We start from the raw sequence: 20,061 nt of genomic DNA on the forward strand, positions 1-20,061 counted from the left end.
TCTGAGTAATGATGGGCCCATGGGAAGGGTCATTTGCCCATTCCAGATTTTCTGTGTATTCACCACATATCTGTGCAAATCACTCAGTGTCTCTGTTATTTACCTCTGCAAAGTGCTTTGGGACCAAAAGATAAAAGCTTTAGGATATTTATTCATTTCTTATGGCAGCATTAACTTCCTATCTGCAGCTGTTTGCCTGATTGTCCTGGAGGTTTCCTGTAGGCTTGTAGAAAAACAAATCTGAGACCGGAAATAAAGTTATTTAAAATAATTAGAAGAGGAATATGGATGCCTAGTGCATCTGAAGCTTTTGAAGATAGCCCCTTGAATATTTCCAGTCTACATCTATCTCCTCAAGTTTTTCCTTCATTAAACCCTTTGTTACACACTCATAATCCCATTAATTCTCCAAAAGACGTCTTTTGACATCAGTCCACCCACCACAGCTTCAGACTAGCCACAACTTTGCACAGCAATGCTTCTTTTTTCCATCCATGTTCCCCAGCTCCTTTTGAGCCCTTTGTGTGGGATCTGGAGCCCTTGCGGCGAGGGTGGTCTGATGCCTGAAAGGCTCATAAATGTGATCTTGATTTGGAAGTGAGTCCCAAAGCTTAGTCTCCATCCTGCACCTACTGGCCTAAATGGAAAACAGCTGTTTCTTGGATACAGTAATGGCAGAAAAGAAGAGCAGGGTGGAAAAGAAGAGCACATCCAAGGTCTTGTGGGCTGTCAAACAAAAGTGCTGCACCTCAAGTAGCACCCTGGCAGGAACATCTGCATCCTGTAAGTGTAGTTTCTTCAGTTAATTAAGTATGAGAATGTGTAGGACTAGTAGATCTGTAGTTTCTTCGCAAAAATACCTGAAAACACTCAGGAAAATGGAAGGTCAAAATGATACCTTACTTTTTCTTCTGGGCAAACAAGTTACAGTCTGATGCAGCCAGGGTATGTGGCTGTGGTCTAACACCGTTTAGAGACATTGAGGTCTTAGTGACTGTGCTAAACATTCAAGTGCTTTCCAGACTCCCTTGATATCTGTCTAAGCTTGTTATCTCAGTTACCTGAGTGCTATCTTCTGTGTTTTCCTCTATTAGCTCATTAGGCAGAGAAATCATCATCCGAAGAAGAATTCTTATTCTTTAAAACTACATTGGAGAAATCCTTTCCTTTTTTTATATTTTTAATGTTTTTTTAGGAAAAAAAGCGCATTTGTATGGAGCAAAGCCGTGCACATAGATCAGATTTAGTGAGGCTATTTTTGCTGTGCAGGTAGGGTGCCAAATCACCGCTAATACTGAAGGGGAAGCGAGGTGCCTATCACACGCTGCTGTGACCCGTCCAGGATCTAATTTTGTGCTGCCTTTAGAGGTTCACTGCCTGTATTCATTTTGTCATTCCCTTGCATTCCCAATTTGTACATAAATGAGCAGCATGATGTGGTAAGTAGCAGCAGCGTTGCCATTCACCTGCAAGGTTACCTGCAGCTCTTTCTCCTCAGGTTTTGTTGGAATGTCTTTCACAATTCCTCGTAACTGCTCATGCCCTTCATGTTTTGATTGTAAGAGTAGAAAGTGAGTCTTCTGTCAGACTCTTCTGTCTCTCCTACCCCCTGAATACAAGTCTTTAAGCCCTTGCAGCCTCTTCTATTTTTTGCTCCCAGGTTTTGATTCAGAGAGGCTCTCGGTTGGTTGATTGCAGTTTCTGGGTTCCCAGTGACTTGTATAATTATGTTTTTGTAATGAGGCTGATGCTGCACCTGGGTTGGTTGCTGCACTCTCCTCTGAAGAGGAGTAAAGACTGCCAGCCCTGAGGAACAGCAATGCCTAGAAATGGATCAGGTTTGTTTTGGGGGTTAGATTTAGTGCTTTTGTTTTCAACTAAGGTGGAAACTAGTATTGGAATTCAGAGCGGTGGGTACCTAGGAAAAAAAGTGTAAAAGGAGGCAGCTAGACTTACAGGGATACTATAGATGGCATTTACTTACATATTTTAAAAGGTCTTTTTTTCAAGTCACATGGATCTGCAGAGGAACTTGCTTGCATCCCTGGTACCCCCCTCTAGGTGACGAGTATCATGAACTGTGCTGTACCTAGAAACGTGTACACACCAAAGGACTTCTGTGACCACCGGGCTGCCCCTTTGCACGCCTTCCTGCTGTGATTCCTTTGTTCACTACGAACTAAGAAAAACCTCCTGGTGTTCAGGAGCTGGTGTTTTGACTGCTGCCCTGGCACAACCCTGAAAACATGATGGGTGGGGGAGCAGACATTAAATTCCCAGAGCTTCATCTCTGTCTGGAGAAAGTCACTTCACTTGACAGCGCACTGGACAAAGCTGCTTTGAAAGCAGCTGCTAGCCTTTTTCTTCTTTTCTTTTTAGTTTTCTCTTTCTTTTCAAGGTACCCAGGTCAGCTGTGAAATGCCATCCCCAGCATGCAGAACAGCAGTGGCAAAAAATGATGGGGGTCTTAAACTTCTTCCCCAACCTGCTGTTCTTGCACATTGCAGACTAAAAAAATAGGAAAACCACTGCTGAGGAGGCTCCCGAGTGACCCCTTGTGTCACATTCAGACTGTCCTTGCTCCCACAATAGCTGCACCAGCCACTGAACTGTGTCATCGCATCAAGTTCACAGAAATAAGGCATTTTCATGTTTTCTCTGCTACTCAAAGCCATGCAAAGTGGATGTGGTACATATGTACATGTGCAGATACATATTTTAGATCTATAACACGTATAAGTCTGTAAGTCAGTAAAATAAACAACTTGATGTATATTTTTATATATAAATTTATACACAAACCCATTTATTGTTCATTTCCCTGCCCCCCTCCACTATGCAAAGGGAATGTAAACATGCTGTTCAAAATTCAGACGCTCTCGGTTGGCTTCCCAGATGTTTGAACTTCAATAGATTTCTTTTTTTTTTTTTTTTTCCATAATTTCCCCTTCTTCTTCTTGTGAAGTGCTGAACAACCATTATTTCTTTTTGCCTGCACATTGAGATTCATCTGTAGGCTCTAGACTGCCTCAAAAGTGCTTCAATTTTGCATGAGCACTAAGCTGGGGACTGGGAAGCATTCCCCACTGCTGAAGGCCTAGATCATTAAAAAGAGCATGTAAATCCTCTGAACCAGAAATAAGAAGTGCACAGATTTTCTTTGTGAAGTCTCAACTGCTGCTTTAAGTAAAACACAAACCATTGGCATGTTTTTTTCCTGGCCCTTGAAAAAAACTAAACCAACATCTTTTCTCAGCTGCATGTTCCTCAATCAAAAGAAGGGAAGATTGGGCTATGACCCAAAAGCTGGAGCTGCTAAGAGCTCATACTCAGATGCTTTTCTCTGTGGACAACCTGTCTTCTTTCCACTCCCAGTAAGTAGCACCAGCCAGGCAAGGAATTGTTTGGGTATTGCCACCTGGGGCTTCTTAGTGTCAGGATAGCTTTTGGGTCAAGATGCTTTGAGTCACATTTGTTTCTGCTCCTAGACTTCAGCCTCTGTGAGTTCAGAAATGACAATGCCCATTGTTAAATGTAAATATATATTTGTAGGGAGGTTTTCTTTGGAGTCCTGCTACACTGGAGCTCATTGCTTTTTTTCCAGGAAAAAGGAAAAAAGAATGTGGTGACTGTAACACACACTGTTGTATGTGGAAGAGAGCAATGAATTTTGGAGCAATTTGTGCATATTTGCAAAAGCTGCTGTCAACCAGAAAATAGCCTTCATTAAGAAACAAATTGGGAGGTGTTTTTCTTTTATCTCTGAATGGTTTGTAGGCTGAGAACAATGCTGTTCTAAGGTATTAAGCAGCAGTAGTTCAAGGGTGATGTAAAGCAATCAGCTTTACACCAAGGTTGGCCAGGGGAGGAGATAGAGGGGCTATTTTACCTTCTTCAAGGGAACAAACCTACAGGGCTGTACTGCCCACCCCCACCATGCTGGCAGGGACCAGGGCACATGGTTTGTTTTCCACCAGCATCCAAGAACTCTGTTTCGAAATCTTCGAAATCTTCCCTGCATCTTACGCAACTTGGTCCTTCAGTTGTTAATGGGAAAAGAACAAAAACGCCTTGTTTTCACTAAAAGAAAACAAAACCCAAACAGAATCCATGTTCTTTAATTCCAGTTCAAAGTAAAATCTCTCTGAAGACAGTCCTTTGTAATTTTTGTTTAAGTCAGCCAGTTAAAAAATATTAGGGGAGCTGGGATTTTAGCTTAACTCAATACCATTAGGTGGTAATTAGAAAACATAGGTTGGTGATGCAGAGCTATGCAAACTTGACATGGGCTTTAAAGCAATCTTGACTTTATTGCATTGCGGTCTTCACCTGTGTTAATTTGAGTTAAGAATATATCTATTTCCTAAAGAGAAAGTTATGAAGAGGCCAAAAATAGCTGGAAGCCTCTTAATTCAAATATTTAAGCTAATATTTGTGGAAAATTGTTTGTAATCTTCATGCTGTCATTTCGTATCTCCAGCCAGCCTCATTTTACAGAAAAGCAGTATATTGAGACAAAACCAGGTGTAGGCAGTCACAGTGTGAAGGATTACTGGGTGTAAAAGCTGTTTACTCTTTTAAACTGTATCTGGATATCTATCTGTCTATCTGTCTTTTGTTAAGATTACAGGTACTCCATATAGAAAATAAGCTATAGGCAAAGTGTGCCATTCTGCAATCATCTCAGTCCCATTATGGTGCACAGAATACATTTTTCTCAGCAAGAACTTTAATATTTGAAGCTGTTCTTCTTATGCATAGCCTATTTATTCATTTTTAAACATCAAATTCTATAGTTTAAGTACTCTGATATATTCGAGTGGAATAACTCTCTGACTGTGAGGGATCCATCTCTGCAAGAGGGTAAATAAATTTAAATTCCTGCATAGCGCTGATATTTTTTTTTACCTTTGTAAAAAATTTATTTCACCAAGCAAAGTGAACAGACACAGGTTGTTTGTAGCACCTGTGATGAGCAACTAAATAAATTGGATACGTCATTCCAGACTATCCATAAGTAAAAAGATCATAATTCTTGGCTTTGATCACTTAAATTTTGCTATTAAAGGTAAAAGGACAAAGGACTGTGTGAAAAGAAACCAATCTAGTTCCCTTTTATTAAATCTGTTTACAGTCATACCACTTTGACTTGTGGTCTTGGCCACTTTCATGAAACAAAAACTATGCGTTTTAGGTATTTTTGGGGTGATGCTTTGTTTGAAATCTTAAGAGAGGTGAGGAATATGAGAACTGAAAATGCTTTCATTCTTTTTGCCAAACACTGTGGAGATAATCCATCCCCTCCTGAAATGATTGCAAAGGTCTGACTTCCTTTTTTGGTATCAGGATTCTCCTTCCACCCTCATCTTGCACTATAAAAGTGTGTATACTCACATCCTTCGAATCTGTCCTGACTGAGCAGCATTCATAAAGTATCCCTTCCCACCCCTCTCCTCCTGCTGATAGCTGGGAAAAGGGACTGTGAATCAGAAAGCATGGCCTATTTCAGACTGGTGCTGATTTATTTCAAGGCTGCACAAGCCACCATACTTCTTGCTGTGTCTAAGTTGAGGACCTGAGTGGGGACAGACCGTGGTTTTCTAAGTGACGTGCTGTATAATTTGATTCTATAGCAGTATGCGTTCCGTGGGTGTGCAGAGGAATCTCCCTACTCCAGAGATGTTTTGCTGCTGGCTCCCCAAAGCCTCTTCCATCAAACAGAAACACTGTCCCTGCCCTCTGTGTCCCCACCCAGCAGTGGGAAGGGAGATTTGGGGTATCAAGCATTTGGGGGAACCTCTGCCTGTCTGAGCAGGGAGGGAACCAGCAGCACTGAATACCAGGTTTGTGAGGATGCTCTGAGAACTGACTTCAAAAAATTGAATGTGTAAAGGGTTGCAAGTTACCTTTGTGAAAATGGGCTGTATTTCCATACTTATTTGCAGTGGCTGTGAGATACCTGCAATCTATATGCAGGTATTACTGTAATGTCTTTTTCCAGACCAGTAGGTCATAAAGTTCCATCTCCTTGAGAAATGTGTTCTTTGGCGTATGTGATTACTAATTAATGAAATACCTTTTGGGCAAATGAAAGCACAAAAGCACCGAAACTGTTTGAACTTCTACTTACAGAGAAAATGAAGTATCCATGCAGTTTCTTAAGAGTTTGTAAGTGCAGTTTAGTCTTGCGACTAAATAGTTCCTGTTTACTGTTCTGCCAGAGGGTTCAAACACATACCAATGTAGCACTTGCACCAAAATTGCTCTATCAAAGTCCTGAGGAGTATTTTCACACATCTTGGGTATTAATATCAAATGCCGAGCAGTTATGACAGCCAAAATACATCAAAACAGCTTCTTGGCAGAATGGTGGCCAGTCAGGTGTAGATATTAACTCTCTGACCCAGGCTGGCTCGAGGCTGAATAATTACATTTGATTAATTGATAATAATTTTCTTTTTTCTGATGTTTATGGTGATCATTTATTTTCTTGCGCAGTCTTAAATAGTCACAGAACCTTGAGATATTTTTGCTTCCCTAGAAAGAAATGAGTCTCATCAGCAAATCTGTTTCTTTTAAAATCATTGGGAAATTTGCCAATTACTTTGGTGGATGCAATATGGAACCCATGAGTTATAATTGCGGTTATCAATAATCTGCCATAATATCTACAATTACATTACATTTGCATACATTAAAAAAGATAACATTTGTGCCTCTGAAGACCAGGTAATCTACCTCACAGTTTGTATAGCCAGCTAAGCTAAGCACTTGGGGACCGTGTGTGTGAAGTGTGTCTTTGCTTGATTGTGTTTCTAGGATACAGTTATAATAAAAGGCCATGCATATAAGGCATGATTCCATCTTCACACTTCCTTTTGCTCCATGAGGGGTATTAACTTGGATTTTGATATACACCATGAACCGGTGCCTCTCCCCGTGCTTATTGAGCTGCACACATTAGCAGTAGGCAGACTGAGCAAGGTTCTTTCCACCCTCTGCCTCCCTCTGCCTCTCTCTGCCCGTCAATCCCTCATAATGTGCAGAAATAAGTAAAGTTTTACCCCTTTTCAGAGCCTAAGTTGTATTAGTCCCAGAAATACATTTATTTTATTGAAATGAATGGTTGAATAAGCTGTGCTAGTAAGTAGGCAAAAATTGTGACTTATGGACAACCTACTTAATTCACTGGACTGGGACATAATTGCAGACCAGTTACGACAAATGTGACGAGCTTTCTTTGTTGCTGTCTTTCTCCCTGAACTGGACAGTAAACTACTGGGGCAAAAGAATGTCTTAGACTGGTTGTTGTGCTTTAGGTGCAGCTGGTAACTGAGCCCCACACAGCCTCTCAATCACTCCCCTGGTGGGATGAGGCTGAGAATCCAACAGGTAAAAGTGAGACAACTCATGGATTGAGATAAAGGCAGTTTAATAAGTAAAGCAGAAACCACACAAGCGAAACAAAGAATTTATTCAACACTTGGTGGGCAGGCTCCTTGGTTCTCAGGAAGGCATGGCTCCATCACAGGTGACTTGGAAAGACAAATACCACCACTCTGAGCATCTTCCTTATCCTTCTCTCAGCTTTATATGCTGAGCATGTCATCATATGGTCAGGGATATCCCGTTGGTCTGCTCTTTCTGGATTTATAGAAGGAATCAAGCATTCTAGCTGCCCACATTGCTGTTATTTCCCTTCAGCTATGTTTGTTATTGCATTGCTCGAAATAGGAAGATCCTGACTTCTTGTGGGTTGTTGCACCATCTAAGTGATTATTTTGTAATTGTGGAAATGTGCAGCTTACTTAAGAGTTAAAAACCCCCCCCACATTTATGCTGTGTATCTTCACCTGCTGTATAGCTTAGCCATATGAAGAACTAGACTGAAAAATTCAATATATTTCTAAAGAAGAAGGTAAGGTAGAGGATTTACTCTCTGTGAGAAGATGACACTTTGTTACTTAGCACAGTGACAAAGTAGAATAGGCCAGTACCAGGTAGATTATATGATGCATAAATTATTGCTAATCTCCTAGTCTATCTTGTCCTAAGTATATTCGGGCACAATATAGGAACTCATTTTATAAAGCAACTTCTAATTTTGCTCTCAAAGATCGTGCACTCACCTATAATCAAGCAATTTGATAAACAGTTACCTGAATAAGAGGTGCAGCATGTCACCTTGTCTGGAAATACTGAGACAGGGGTTGTTCAGCTTTTTTCTCCTTTTTCCTTTATTTTTTTTTTTACTTTTTCATCCCTCTAGCTAATGTTTTTTGGTGTAGAAGCAGAAGCAGGTCCAACAGAGATAAGATGAAGATCTCTGAAGTCATCATGCAAGGGTTTTCCTGCACTTGCTGCCCACATGAGATGGATAAGCAATACACTCCTGAATGAAAGCAGAGAGAGTGTGCTAGCTCCTCAGTGAAATCTCATGTACAGCAGTGTGTCAGCTGGTAACAAGGCAATTGCTATCTGAGATATGTCAGCAAATTGTAGTTTTTGCAATGTGGCCTAGAAAAGGATTTTCTGTTAGGGGTGATGTCGGAGTGTGCTAGCAGAAGGAGTAAGATTGCAAGTTGGTACAACAAGGGAAACATGTCCCTTTGTGCTCTCCCCAGGGTCTGAGGGTGGGTGCATTTCAGCTGGTGAGGGTTTTCTCCTAAATCAATGTGGCTGTTTGTGCAATAAGGTGCCAGTGGGCAATGCTGGGAAGCAGTGGTGCAATCAGCTCCGAGTTCTGGCCATGGGTCCTTATATCCCAGATGATCTTGTGGCAGTACCAACTGGTTTGATACATTTTCAACTCTAGGACAGATAGTTTACCTCAGAGATAAAGACACAATGACATTTTTGCTTGTAAGCAGAAAGAGGTAGAATTTATTTGCTATGGAAAGAAGGTGTGTGTCTTTTTGGTCATGGCACAACTGTTGATATTACTCAAAGACCAAATTACTTTGAATAACCTGAAACCTGTCCATGCTTCACAGCTGTCCCAAAAGACATTACCTGGAGTAGCCTGTTATTTTGAATTAGAAAGCATCTCAGGAGGTCAGAGATAAAAAGTTCTGCTGGTGCATTCAGAGGGAGCAGCTATTTGCTGTATAGTTTTCTATCTTCCACAGACAATCAGAAAATGGCATTTGTGTCTTGAATGTTAAAACTATTTCATAATCATTATTAACCAGTATGGTCATTATGAGCCTGCTTGTTTTGGCCCTTGGGTAACAAAGTTCACTGCTCCATCAAACTCTGTCATAATCAGCCTTATTATAAAAACATAATATTGTAACCTTCAAAAGCTCCCTGGGCTAGTGCAATAAAAACTGTGGGAACAAACTGAAGGAATCTTTAGGCTAACAGCAGTTGCACTGGGAAAATATAACAATTTCTATGCATGTAGTGTACATGCTCCCTCCCCACCCACTTCATGCTCTTCTCACCAGGACAAAAGCTATCCCTCAAACCCTTTTTGGAGCCAAATTAGCTCAACAAAGCAGAGTAAGTTTATAATACAGTATTCCCTGCATATCAAATGCCCATGCACTGCTTTGATTTTCATTCTTCGGAGAGCTGTTGCCATATTTTGAGGATTTCATTTCAAGGAGAAGAGCTATTAAGTGTTTCCCCCAAAGTAGCTGATTATTCAATGGCTAAAGATGTCAAGGATAATGAAATAAAAAAGGAGCTGGGCTGTGATAGTCTCTAGCAGGAAGATGCATCTCATTAGAAGGCATTCCCACCAGTGAAGTCTGTGGTGTTCCATGCCTTAACTCCTTTCTGCTGCTAGGTTGTTGCCCAAGTTTGGGATGCAGGCAGCATGCAGCCACAGTGACAGCGCACAACTGTGTGCAAACAGTAATTAATCGCTGGCTCCCTGAATGGAGCCTCTGTGAGGCTGGAGGCAAATCAAAGGGCTGGCCTGGTTTCCAGCGCTTGAGGAACACGCCATGCAGTACAACTGGGAACATTCACATTATGAATATCCCCTTGTAAGCCGTGTGGCAGGAGGCTGAGGGTAGCCAGCCTCCACAGGCTCAAGTCTGTGCTCAGCAGAAGGACCTGCCCTTTGGTGTTTGGTGATGGGGACAAACTGTGCATGCTCTGATCCAAGGATAATTCAGTTCGGTTTCCTGGCAATTCTGGAAAGAAAAAGAAAATCAATCTCACTACACAAAAGATTTGCATGTGAATTTATATATTCTAGGCTCTTTGCAAGATTATGTTTTTGAAATGGCAGTGGTGTTCTCTACAGGCAGACAGGCATTAGAAATTTGTCGATACTTGGGCATCATCAGCAAAGACCAAACATGCTGAGAAGAGGTGTGAGTGCTCTCTCCCACCCCCACCCTGTAATTAAGAGTCTTTTGACCAGGCAGTCCATTTTGAAGCAGAGAAAGGGGTTGTGTCAGTATGAAACCCACAGTGGTTGTCATTAGAGGATCTGCACATTTTGCCAGCAATTCTCGCAGTGGTGTCTGAGACACCGCAAAATTTCCTTGCACTTGGAAGAAGCAAAACAGCTTCCCCAGAGAGAGCAGTGTGTGGGAAATGTGGGCAAATATCGGTCTGCTTGGAAGGATGGCAAGTGGGTCACTGTCCTCGTGGGTGCAACTGTGGGTTTGGGGGAGGGTTGTGCTGAGATGGGTTATAGAGGCCAGGGCCAGAGAGGCTGTGAGGCACTGAATTGTGTTTCACTGTGTTATAAAATCTCTTTAAAAATATTCCAGTATCTGCAGCATATATGACAGTAGTAGTGCCCATCTTGCAGCTTGCAATGACCATACTGCAGCACATGTGCTCATCATTACAAAGTATCATTTTCTGCCGTCCTAAAATCCATTTTCCTGGGCAGTTCAGTGTCACAGTAAAAGAACTTCTTACTGTGCTGTGTCTGTCTAGGATAAAGAGATGAAGTACTTTATCAAAAGGGCTAAGGAAGTTGTATAAATTGAACGACTATGTGGTTTTATGATATATCAAAATAAAACTGCGCTGCAATATCTCTTGATGTAAATTGTCCTAGAGATGTGGTACAATTTATATTAGCTGAGGTGCTGTTCCCCTGATTTGTCTAAAATACATGCTGTATGTGATAAAAGTCAAAATCTCAGCAATTAGTTTTTCACTCACCCACATCTCTCATTATGCAGATAGAGTGGAAGGTTTTTTCCCCTCCCCATCCTTATGACAATCTGTGTTGCTGAGTGGATATTTGTAGAGAGCTGGAAGGACTCCCAGCAGATCTGCAAGCAGACTTCTGTAACTACACTCTTTCTGTCCATCTGATGCCTTTTCCTGGTCTTAAAATCAAGAGTCATACACGGTTAGAAGGGGAAAAGGGATTTTACCTTGGGATTTATTTTAAGGATCCTTAGGTGCACACGTCCAGGTCATATGCATCGAGATGCACCCCGCCGAGTCTATATCCCCAAAGATCGGGTATAGCATATCTATCAAAGATTCCCCAATGAGAGGCTCAAGTGAGCCCCCCTCCCCAAGGAGCCTTCCCCTGGATGGTTCTATCTTGGTTTACAGAATGTGTTCTGGAGAGGACCTTGGGGTCTGGGGCACACTGATCCCTAGCTATGAAGCTTCTAAAATGTCTCTTAGCTTGACAAACAAGTCCAAGAATGTAGGCAAAAAGCACTAGGAATACAGAAGTTGTAAAAAGGTGTAACAGGGGTATGAAAGAAAAGGCAAAAAATCTTTATGGCATCACATCAGTAAGCCCAACACTGATCAGTGTTCCTTGCACCCTGACAGGTCTGATTGTCCGGGAGGTCAGCATCGAGATTTCCCGCCAGCAAGTGGAGGAGCTCTTCGGGCCGGAGGATTACTGGTGCCAGTGTGTTGCCTGGAGCTCCGCAGGCACCACCAAGAGCCGGAAAGCCTACGTCCGCATTGCATGTGAGTGCTTTGGTGTGCAGCTTGGGTCTGGTGGTGTTTCCTTGAGGAGAAGTGCAATCCCTGCCGTTTGAGGGAGATACTTAGTTTCCAGCCACTTAGGCTCTGTGTTTTGTGCAGTTATTGATGCATACTGAAACGGAGGCCTTCAGAAATAGTCACAAGAGTTTCAGCTTATTCTCTTCTTAAGAGCTGAACCTCATTCTTCTCCTATATGTGGCATCAAAACCAGTATTTATTGGGTACAGCAGTTTTATGTTTCAATAAAAGTGTGTGGTACTAACAAGAAGAAACCTTAACAAAGCAAGCTATGAAAAGAGGCGATAGCTGTTTTTTTCACAGACCCACAGAGTGTTTGAGTCTGGAAGGCACCTTTTGAGGTTATCTGATCTAACCCTTGGCTCAAGCAGGGCCACTTAGAGCCAATTACCCATGACCATCTCCAAATGGCTTTTGAGTATCTCCAACAAAGGAGACCGCACCAGCTGTCTGGGCAACCTATGCCACTGCTCAGTCACCCTCACAATGAGAAAGTGTTGCCTGATGTTCAGAGTGAACTTTCTGTGTTTCATCTTCTTTCCATTGCCTCTGGTCCCATCACTGGCCTCCACTGAAAAGAGCCTGCTATGTCTTTGTTGTGCTCCCCTATCTGGTGTTTATACACATGGATGGGATCCCCCTGAGCCTTCTCCTCTCCAGGATGAACAGTGCCATCTCTGTCAGCTTTTTCTTGTTGGAGAGATGCTGCTGTCATCTTTGTGGCCCTTTGCTGGACTGCCTCCATATAGCCATGTGTCTCTTGAACTGGGGAGCCCAGAACTGGTTCCAGCACTCCAGGTGTGGCCTCACAAGGGCTGAATGGAGGGAAAGGATGAGCTCCCTCACCTGTTGTCAATACTTTTTCTCTAACACAGCCCAGGACAGCATTAGCCATATTTGCTCATGTTTGCCACGTTTCTGACTCATTATTGGCTTGGTGTCCACCAGAACACCCAGGGTCTTTTCTGTAAAGCTGAAAATATATGTCACTGCAGTCAGACAATAAAGCTGCTGTTCCTTAGCAAAGAAAAAAGTGTGTGTTTAGCATATCATGTGATCAGATTGGGAATATGAGTTTGAAAGTGGTCATCTCAACCCTAGTATTTCATCATTGTTATTCATGGCTACTAACCTCAGTATTTATTTGGAACCATTCCCAGCTTAGACCCCAAGAACACAGGGCAACCAGTTCCCTGAAAACAGATCTTCATTTGACTGTACAAATATTTAATGTTCATTAATTTTCAAAGAGGTTCTTTTCTTTGTAATAGAGTAGTCACACTGGGGACTCCCACTTCTCTTTCACATGATGAAACACTGTTCTGTATAATAGGAATAAAATATATCATCTAGAATTGCCTCTCTTCCACTGCTTTCACCTCAGCAAAAACACATTTTGTGAGAAAAGGTCATTAGAAGCTGTATTTGCAACATATTTCCTGTACTGTGCCTAACAATTTATAATGGGATAAGAGAATTCTTCCAGCCAAATAAACCTTTTCACAGACACGTTAGAGGAAGGACTCTCTGTCATTATAACTCTCCATTAAGGGCTTGATTCTCTTTCTGTTCTTGAGAAAGTACTACTCGGTTAAATCCTCAAAGAGGAGGTACCTTCTTATAAACATCCAGATACAAATCTCAGAGGTGCCATTTGAATACCCATTTTTGAATGCTTTTAGTCCAAGTAACTGACTGGAAAAAGGGACCTGTGCTTTTGAGTACAGGACTACCTTCAGAGAAGAATTTCCCCAGGGCTAAGGGGAATTAAAATTATTGTACAAAAATATCCAAAATGCAAAAGCAGAAATACCATTACATGTGTGCATATTGCTTTCCCGTGGCAGGAAGCTTTTCAAAACTTTGAGGATTTTCCTTTTTTGTACTGAAACAAAAGAGAGTGATTTCAATTCTTTTTTTCTTCCAAACAGTCAGCATTTCAGAGAGGCTTAGCAATGTTTGAACAGGTTTTTTAGATTAGGACTCTGCAGTTAACTCATTCAGTAGATTTTCATGTCCTGCCAGGTAGCCCTTAACAGATGACCATTAAATTAACACAGTTTGGAAGTATTTTATATATACTTAAGTGTATTTTACTTGATATTTAAGTAATTTTAGTGTGCTGGCATACCTGTGCACCTAATTTCTATAAAACACACAATCATTATGCGTGAATGCAAGTTATTTTATATCAACTGACATTCCCAGGTGTCCACATTTCTATTGAAGGTGCTCATACTACAGAGCTTGCTTATTTTTCTTACTATATTTTGGAAAGAGGGGAACAATCGGTTCAGTGATTTTTCCAGAGTCTCAGTGGCTTTTTTTTTTTTTTTCCCCCTGCAGAAAAGTCTAATTAAATAAACACCAGGAAGTTTTATAGGCCTGTAACTCAAATGTGGCTTTGTATTTTACTGAAGTTTTTTTAACCTCTTGTCCCTGAATTTGGGGTTCTTGGACAGCTGTGGCACAGGCAAGTCACTTAGAGTCCTTGGGGTTAAGGGTTGAAGTATTAGTCCTTCCATCTGCAGACTTTAAACCAGCAGCAAAAGCACATTCTCTGCAAAATTGTCCATGCACAGATGTCTAGAAATTTCTCAGGTAACTCAGGCCTATTTTTTAGGAACTCAGACAGCTGATGTGGGGAATATGCCTTACTTTCTGACTTTATTTGATCTGCGAGATGACTGTTTTAAACTCCATGTTTTAAACTCAGTTACACCAACACTCATCTGTATTCACAGCTTTGACTTCTTAGGACTGAATCTGCACTGGCAATATAATAGTTGTGTCACAATAAACTTCCAACACAGCTGGTTAAGTACTCTGATGGTTACACATGAGGCTGGGGTACGACGTAGGTTCTATGCAGTATTTATTAATCCAGGCAGTCAAGGATGTCCAAAAAGGGACAGAAGAGTCCATCTCTCCACATCAGTCTGTAGCTATAGCTGCTTATTTGTCACCAATGTGGTCTTCCCTCTTAATTGGCACAAGAGTGAGCACGGACACCTTTAGGAAAGGTGAGGGGCCAATGAAGTGTGTAAACTACTTAAGTGGAATTATTTGTCTTAATACCCGAACCTGGTGATTTTGTCTTGGCAGGTACAAATGTAACATAGCTAGCCATATCTAGCACATTAAGAAAAGCTTCTCTCCTCTTTCTCTCTCTCTCTCTCCTCCTCTCCCTCTCCTTTTCTCTCCCTCTCCCTCTTTCTCCCTCTCCCTCTGCCTATTCATCTCCTCCTTTTCTCCTCATCCCCTTTCAGTCTTTTCTCCCTTATGCCCTTATGTCTTATTCTGGAATTATTGTGTCCTCTCAAGGGCTGGAGCTGCACTCCATTAAAACAAACAAACAGAAAAATAGCACCCAGCATCACTGTTCACTGAGCGTGTAATAGAATTAACTGAAAAGTAATTTGAAAGTGTGAAAAATGTGCATCCTGGAAAAGCAGCTTGTGTTTGTTTAATACAGGGTCAGGCATGTGTCAGAAAGTACATAACAACCTGGTCAATGGAAGTGCTCTGTGAAAATCAATTGCAACATTGCTTTGACCAAGAGCTTCAGTTATTCAGGAAAAGAGTGATCAATAAATATGGAGTAAAGATGCTGCTGGTTTTCAAAGGTTGCCCATGCTGGCAATATAGACAGGAAAAGAGTCTGAGTCTAAAGACAACATTCCAGCTTCCCTAAGTGTTCAGGGCATTTAAGAGCAAATCACTGTTGCACTCCTGGATCATGAGTATGCTGGGAAATTACTCCCTTCTGTGCAGGCTGTTTGTGCAAAGGCATGTTTTTCCTGTTTCATGGAATTCATCATCCCGGAGCATTGGTCTCCCCATGAGAGCAGAGCTGAGCATTTCATCCTGTTAAACCAGCAGATTTGTGGAGATTAATTTTCACTTTGCCATTTTAGATATATCAGAAACCAACAAAGTAGTGACACCTAATGTATGCATGTTGGTGGAGCTGGAAAGATACAATAAATTTTCTGAGGTATTTGCCTAGGAAAGTGCTAAAACACATTTCCTATTTATTCGCACATTTCTGATTTATTCTAGGCAAATCCTATCAGGAGCCTTAGGAGTCACTAATATGTTTTGATACAGTTTTCCTGCTTAATTAAAAATTTTCCTGTTATGGAGGGAGGGAGAAAGGAGAGGGATTGGGCAACTTTACCTTTGACTGTGAAAAATGCAACCAAATATAAAGTTTTAATGTGAATTTTCTGTAACAGAGCTTATGTCATTGAGCAGATAAAACCGAACAGGGCAAAATTCCTGTTAAAACAGTGAATGAGATCTGAGCCTGTGTAACCAAAAGTAGAATTAAACCCACTGGAAAATACATCTGATAAAGACTAAACAGTAGCTGCAGGGTTTGACCTAATTTTTAGATCAGATAATAAGGGGGTGGCTAAGACAAATTGCTTTGAGCCCCTGTGCATAGAGCAACCTCACTTTCCATTTGCACCAGTTTGGTGTTGCTGTAGCTTCACTGACTTCATGATGTTAACCCATGCCCTCCTTGAGAAAATATAGTAAAAATTCAAGCCCTAAATCTGCTCCCAGGTTTTGGATTTGTTGAACATCTATGAAAAAATAGAAGCTTTTTCTGTAATTTCTATTACCTGATCTTTCTTTGGTGTAATGGATGTGAGTAGTTTTTTCTTTTCCTTTATTCATTATCTTAAAATCAGAATTTGAAGAACAAAAAGAAAAAAAAAATTTAAAAGCCCCTGGTATATTAAGGAACTGTGCTTGTTAATCTTTTTTATAATTTTGTACTAGTTTCCGATGTACTTATCTGAAAGCCTTTATTCCCCCAGACATTTTTTCAAAGGCATGCAGTTAATATATGCATGTCAGATACTGTATACTGATAAGATAAATGCAGTACAGAAAAATAGATTGGTTCATCTGATGGTTTATTGCTGCTTACAAGGGGTATGCAGTTATGCAAAGAAGCAGATATGAAAAACAATCACATATTCTTTACTGATACTTGTTTATCTCACCTTTTAGTGCTGGGGCCCACACTCTGTGTCACATGTCTGCAGTGCCTTTCTTTCTTCCTTCACATACCTGATCCAAGCAGAGCTGTGAGGACACGTGCAGCCACAAAAGCATTAGAGCTCTTTGCAATAGGTACAAGGTTGGGTGGATGTTGAGATAAGCAGAGGGAGCTAGGAAGGCCAACACTTAAAAATTTTTGATAGGAAGGTATGTTCAGGTAATCCAGTATTAAAATCCAGTATTAAAAAATATCATAAAAATGTGGTTCGTGTACTTTGGTAAGTGTGTATGAGAGTTAGCAAAGATAGGACCTTAATTCCTTCCTTCCTTCCTTGTGTACCATTTAAGTTGCTACTAATCAATATCTGCTGCTTGTAGTGAATAAAGGGATGACTGAGGCACGTGGTCTTGAGATTACTGACGAACAACAGATTACAGAAAGGGCAGCAAAGAGGTTAACTGTGCATTTAGCATATTCAATCCTACCTACCACTCTGCTTGTGCTCCTGATCAGCATGTTTCTGTACCACTTCCCAAGTTAACAGGCATGACCACTCCCGAATTTAAGAATGCTTTTACAACAGTAATAAATACAAATTACATTTCATTGAAGAGCCAAGACTCTATCTAGGGTGGACTTGATGTTAGCATTGCTTAAAAAACAAAAGAAAACACCTTTACTGAATTTAATGTAATCTCTCTGTAGGAGCCTTGAGAATATCCTACCTACACTGTCCTGCCTAAGAAATTATCATCTTTCAGTAGAGTCTGCTTAGGACCTTAGTGCTGATGGATCCAGCCAGGAAGTTAACAAAATTTTGCTTGTATTTTAGTAGTGAGCAGACAGCTGTGTGAGTTAGGTTATTATACCAGAAGTGCAACAACAAAATACCATTTATATAAATATTTTTCATTTTTAGTGTTTCAGTGTCTTGTAAATTCAATTCTACATATCAATTGTAATGTACACCTGATGTTTCTAATGTCCATCTTTAGTACCTTTAGCACATCTGTCATGTAAAAAGGCACCTGTAAAGGTTAGATCATTTGAACATTACATTTAGATTTATTTGAAAAGCAAGAACTTAGGAGTCCATCTTCAATCACCAAATAAAATAATGAATAGAATTAAGTTTATAAGTTGGTTTTCAGGTTAAACTTATAACAAAATATTGAGGTATCAAGTTAGAAGAGGAGGAGAACAGTACGATCAGTGTGCACCCAGGAACCTATCTGCTCAGTGGATTCTTGATAAAATTTGTTTGCTTGTATCTTTTACAGTTGTTTCAATACCAAATGTGTTGAGTGGATCATTCTTCGTTATAAGTACAGCCCTCAAGGAAGCTGTGTTGCAAAAGAGTGTTTAGTCTTATGAGCACCCAGCTGAACTAGCTTAGAGCTGAAGAGAGGAGGGGAAAAGAATGGGTTTTTTGCAGATCTGTAGACAGTGAGTCTCTAGAAAGTCTTCAGGGTACCCCAGCTGGCTAAAGATACCATTGACAGAATGAAGGCTGGCCAGTCTGCACCTCCCATTGGTTCAGGCTGAAAATACAAAGGAAATAAAAGCGGAGAGAAGGTCCTGAGCTCCTGCAGAGTGTCTTGCAGATTGAAGCCTGGCAAGCAAAGGGTGTTCCTCACCTCCTTCTGTTGCTCAGGTCAGTGGATAGAGCAGCCTGCATCCCCAAAACAAGGTGTGCACTTCCAAGAAGCTGCCTCAGTTCCCCTCAGCTGCTTGGCCGTGAAAGCTTATGCTGCTTCCTGGCTCTGTGGGGTGTCAGCCTTACTGCCTGGGCCAACAGAGGGCTACAGACAAGCTCAGCCCAAGCCATGAGCTGCCAGGATCTTTGGAAAGGTGGAAGTTCCACCATCCTTGATGTTCTTCTCCAGACTGAGAAGGTGGCTGTGTCAGCCTCATGGTGCTGCAACATTTGTCTTTAGGACTGGCCAGAAGTGAAATAGCCCCTCCAGAGAAGGAAAGAGTAGCACAGAGTTGTGTATTGAGCATTAAGACAGAGTTTTGAGGTGTTAACTTATTTCCTCAGTCCTCAGCTCCAGCTGCTGTGCATGGGCCAGCTGAGAGCACAGCCCTGTCCAGCTGCAATTCCATTCCATGAGCAGCGGTGCTCTGGAGGAGGGCAGGAGGCTTTGATCGACTCCCAGCGTGCAGCTGATACAGCAGAGCAAGACACCACACTTAAAAAGCCATTGATAGAGGTTGCAGAGGAATCCCCTGGGTTACTGACTGATGATACTCCTGTGACTGTCTCACTGGAAATCTGGTTTGATCTAATTATTAACACAGAGATGGAACCACACAAGAACAAAATGGAAAATAAGAGGTTTTTGAACCTAACCTTTCCATTGTTTACCCACCAGTGCAATTGATCTCCGCGCCAAGGTCATAGACTCAACTGTGAACAGAAATGCAAGGCCAAAGTGTGCCTGACAGGGCATGGTTTTCCTACATTTGTATTTGCCATTCAGTCTTTAATGGCTTTTTGGGAAGCAAAAAAGGTGTCTCTTAACTCCATCCATGTTGTGGGAATTGATGGAAGAGGAAGAGACCAGTTTTACAGTATTAGTCATGTTTCTCAAACTAAGAATCAGTCATCCAAGTTTGGGAACGCACTGAGATGTGTTTTCATAAGCATGTGGATTCTCTTTGTAGAACATCAGTGGCATTTTACCACTCTTTTCCCACAACTATTTTTTTGTTTGGGTGTTCTTACTAGTTTAGGTAAAATTAAAAGACATGAACCTTGACTCTTGAGAACACTCTCAAGGGAAAGAGGTAGACTTGAAATCTTGCCTACATATCGCATATCTAAAACCAGCTAAAATTATATTCACTATTCACTTTTTCTCTAGTGTTTTAATTGTATTTTTTGCTTATGACACATTTGGTTTTATATGGATGTCTGTATATACTTACCTACATAAAGCAAGCTATCTTCTGTAAGGAAATATATTTTGTGGAGGTCTTTTCACATTCCTAAACTGTTGTTTCTCTGAAAGCTCACACTGCACGTATTTCTCTCAATGCCCATAGTTAATATGACAGTTGTATAGAAAAAAAATGTGGGTTTTTTCTTTTTG

At 41.1% G+C, this 20,061-nt stretch overlaps 1 protein-coding gene across 2 annotated transcripts in view; it reads left to right on the top strand.

Moving 5' to 3' along the window:
• The window catches only part of UNC5C (unc-5 netrin receptor C), a 253,839-nt gene that overhangs the window by 165,555 nt on the left and 68,223 nt on the right, over positions 1-20,061 (top strand). For both annotated transcript variants that reach the window (XM_032109034.1, XM_032109035.1), the window contains exon 3: positions 11,770-11,913. In XM_032109034.1, the coding sequence (XP_031964925.1) occupies positions 11,770-11,913 (144 nt within the window). The remainder of the gene's footprint in view (positions 1-11,769; positions 11,914-20,061) is intronic.

This window comes from Corvus moneduloides, chromosome 5 (assembly GCF_009650955.1).
Source record: "Corvus moneduloides isolate bCorMon1 chromosome 5, bCorMon1.pri, whole genome shotgun sequence".
NCBI lineage: Eukaryota > Metazoa > Chordata > Aves > Passeriformes > Corvidae > Corvus > Corvus moneduloides.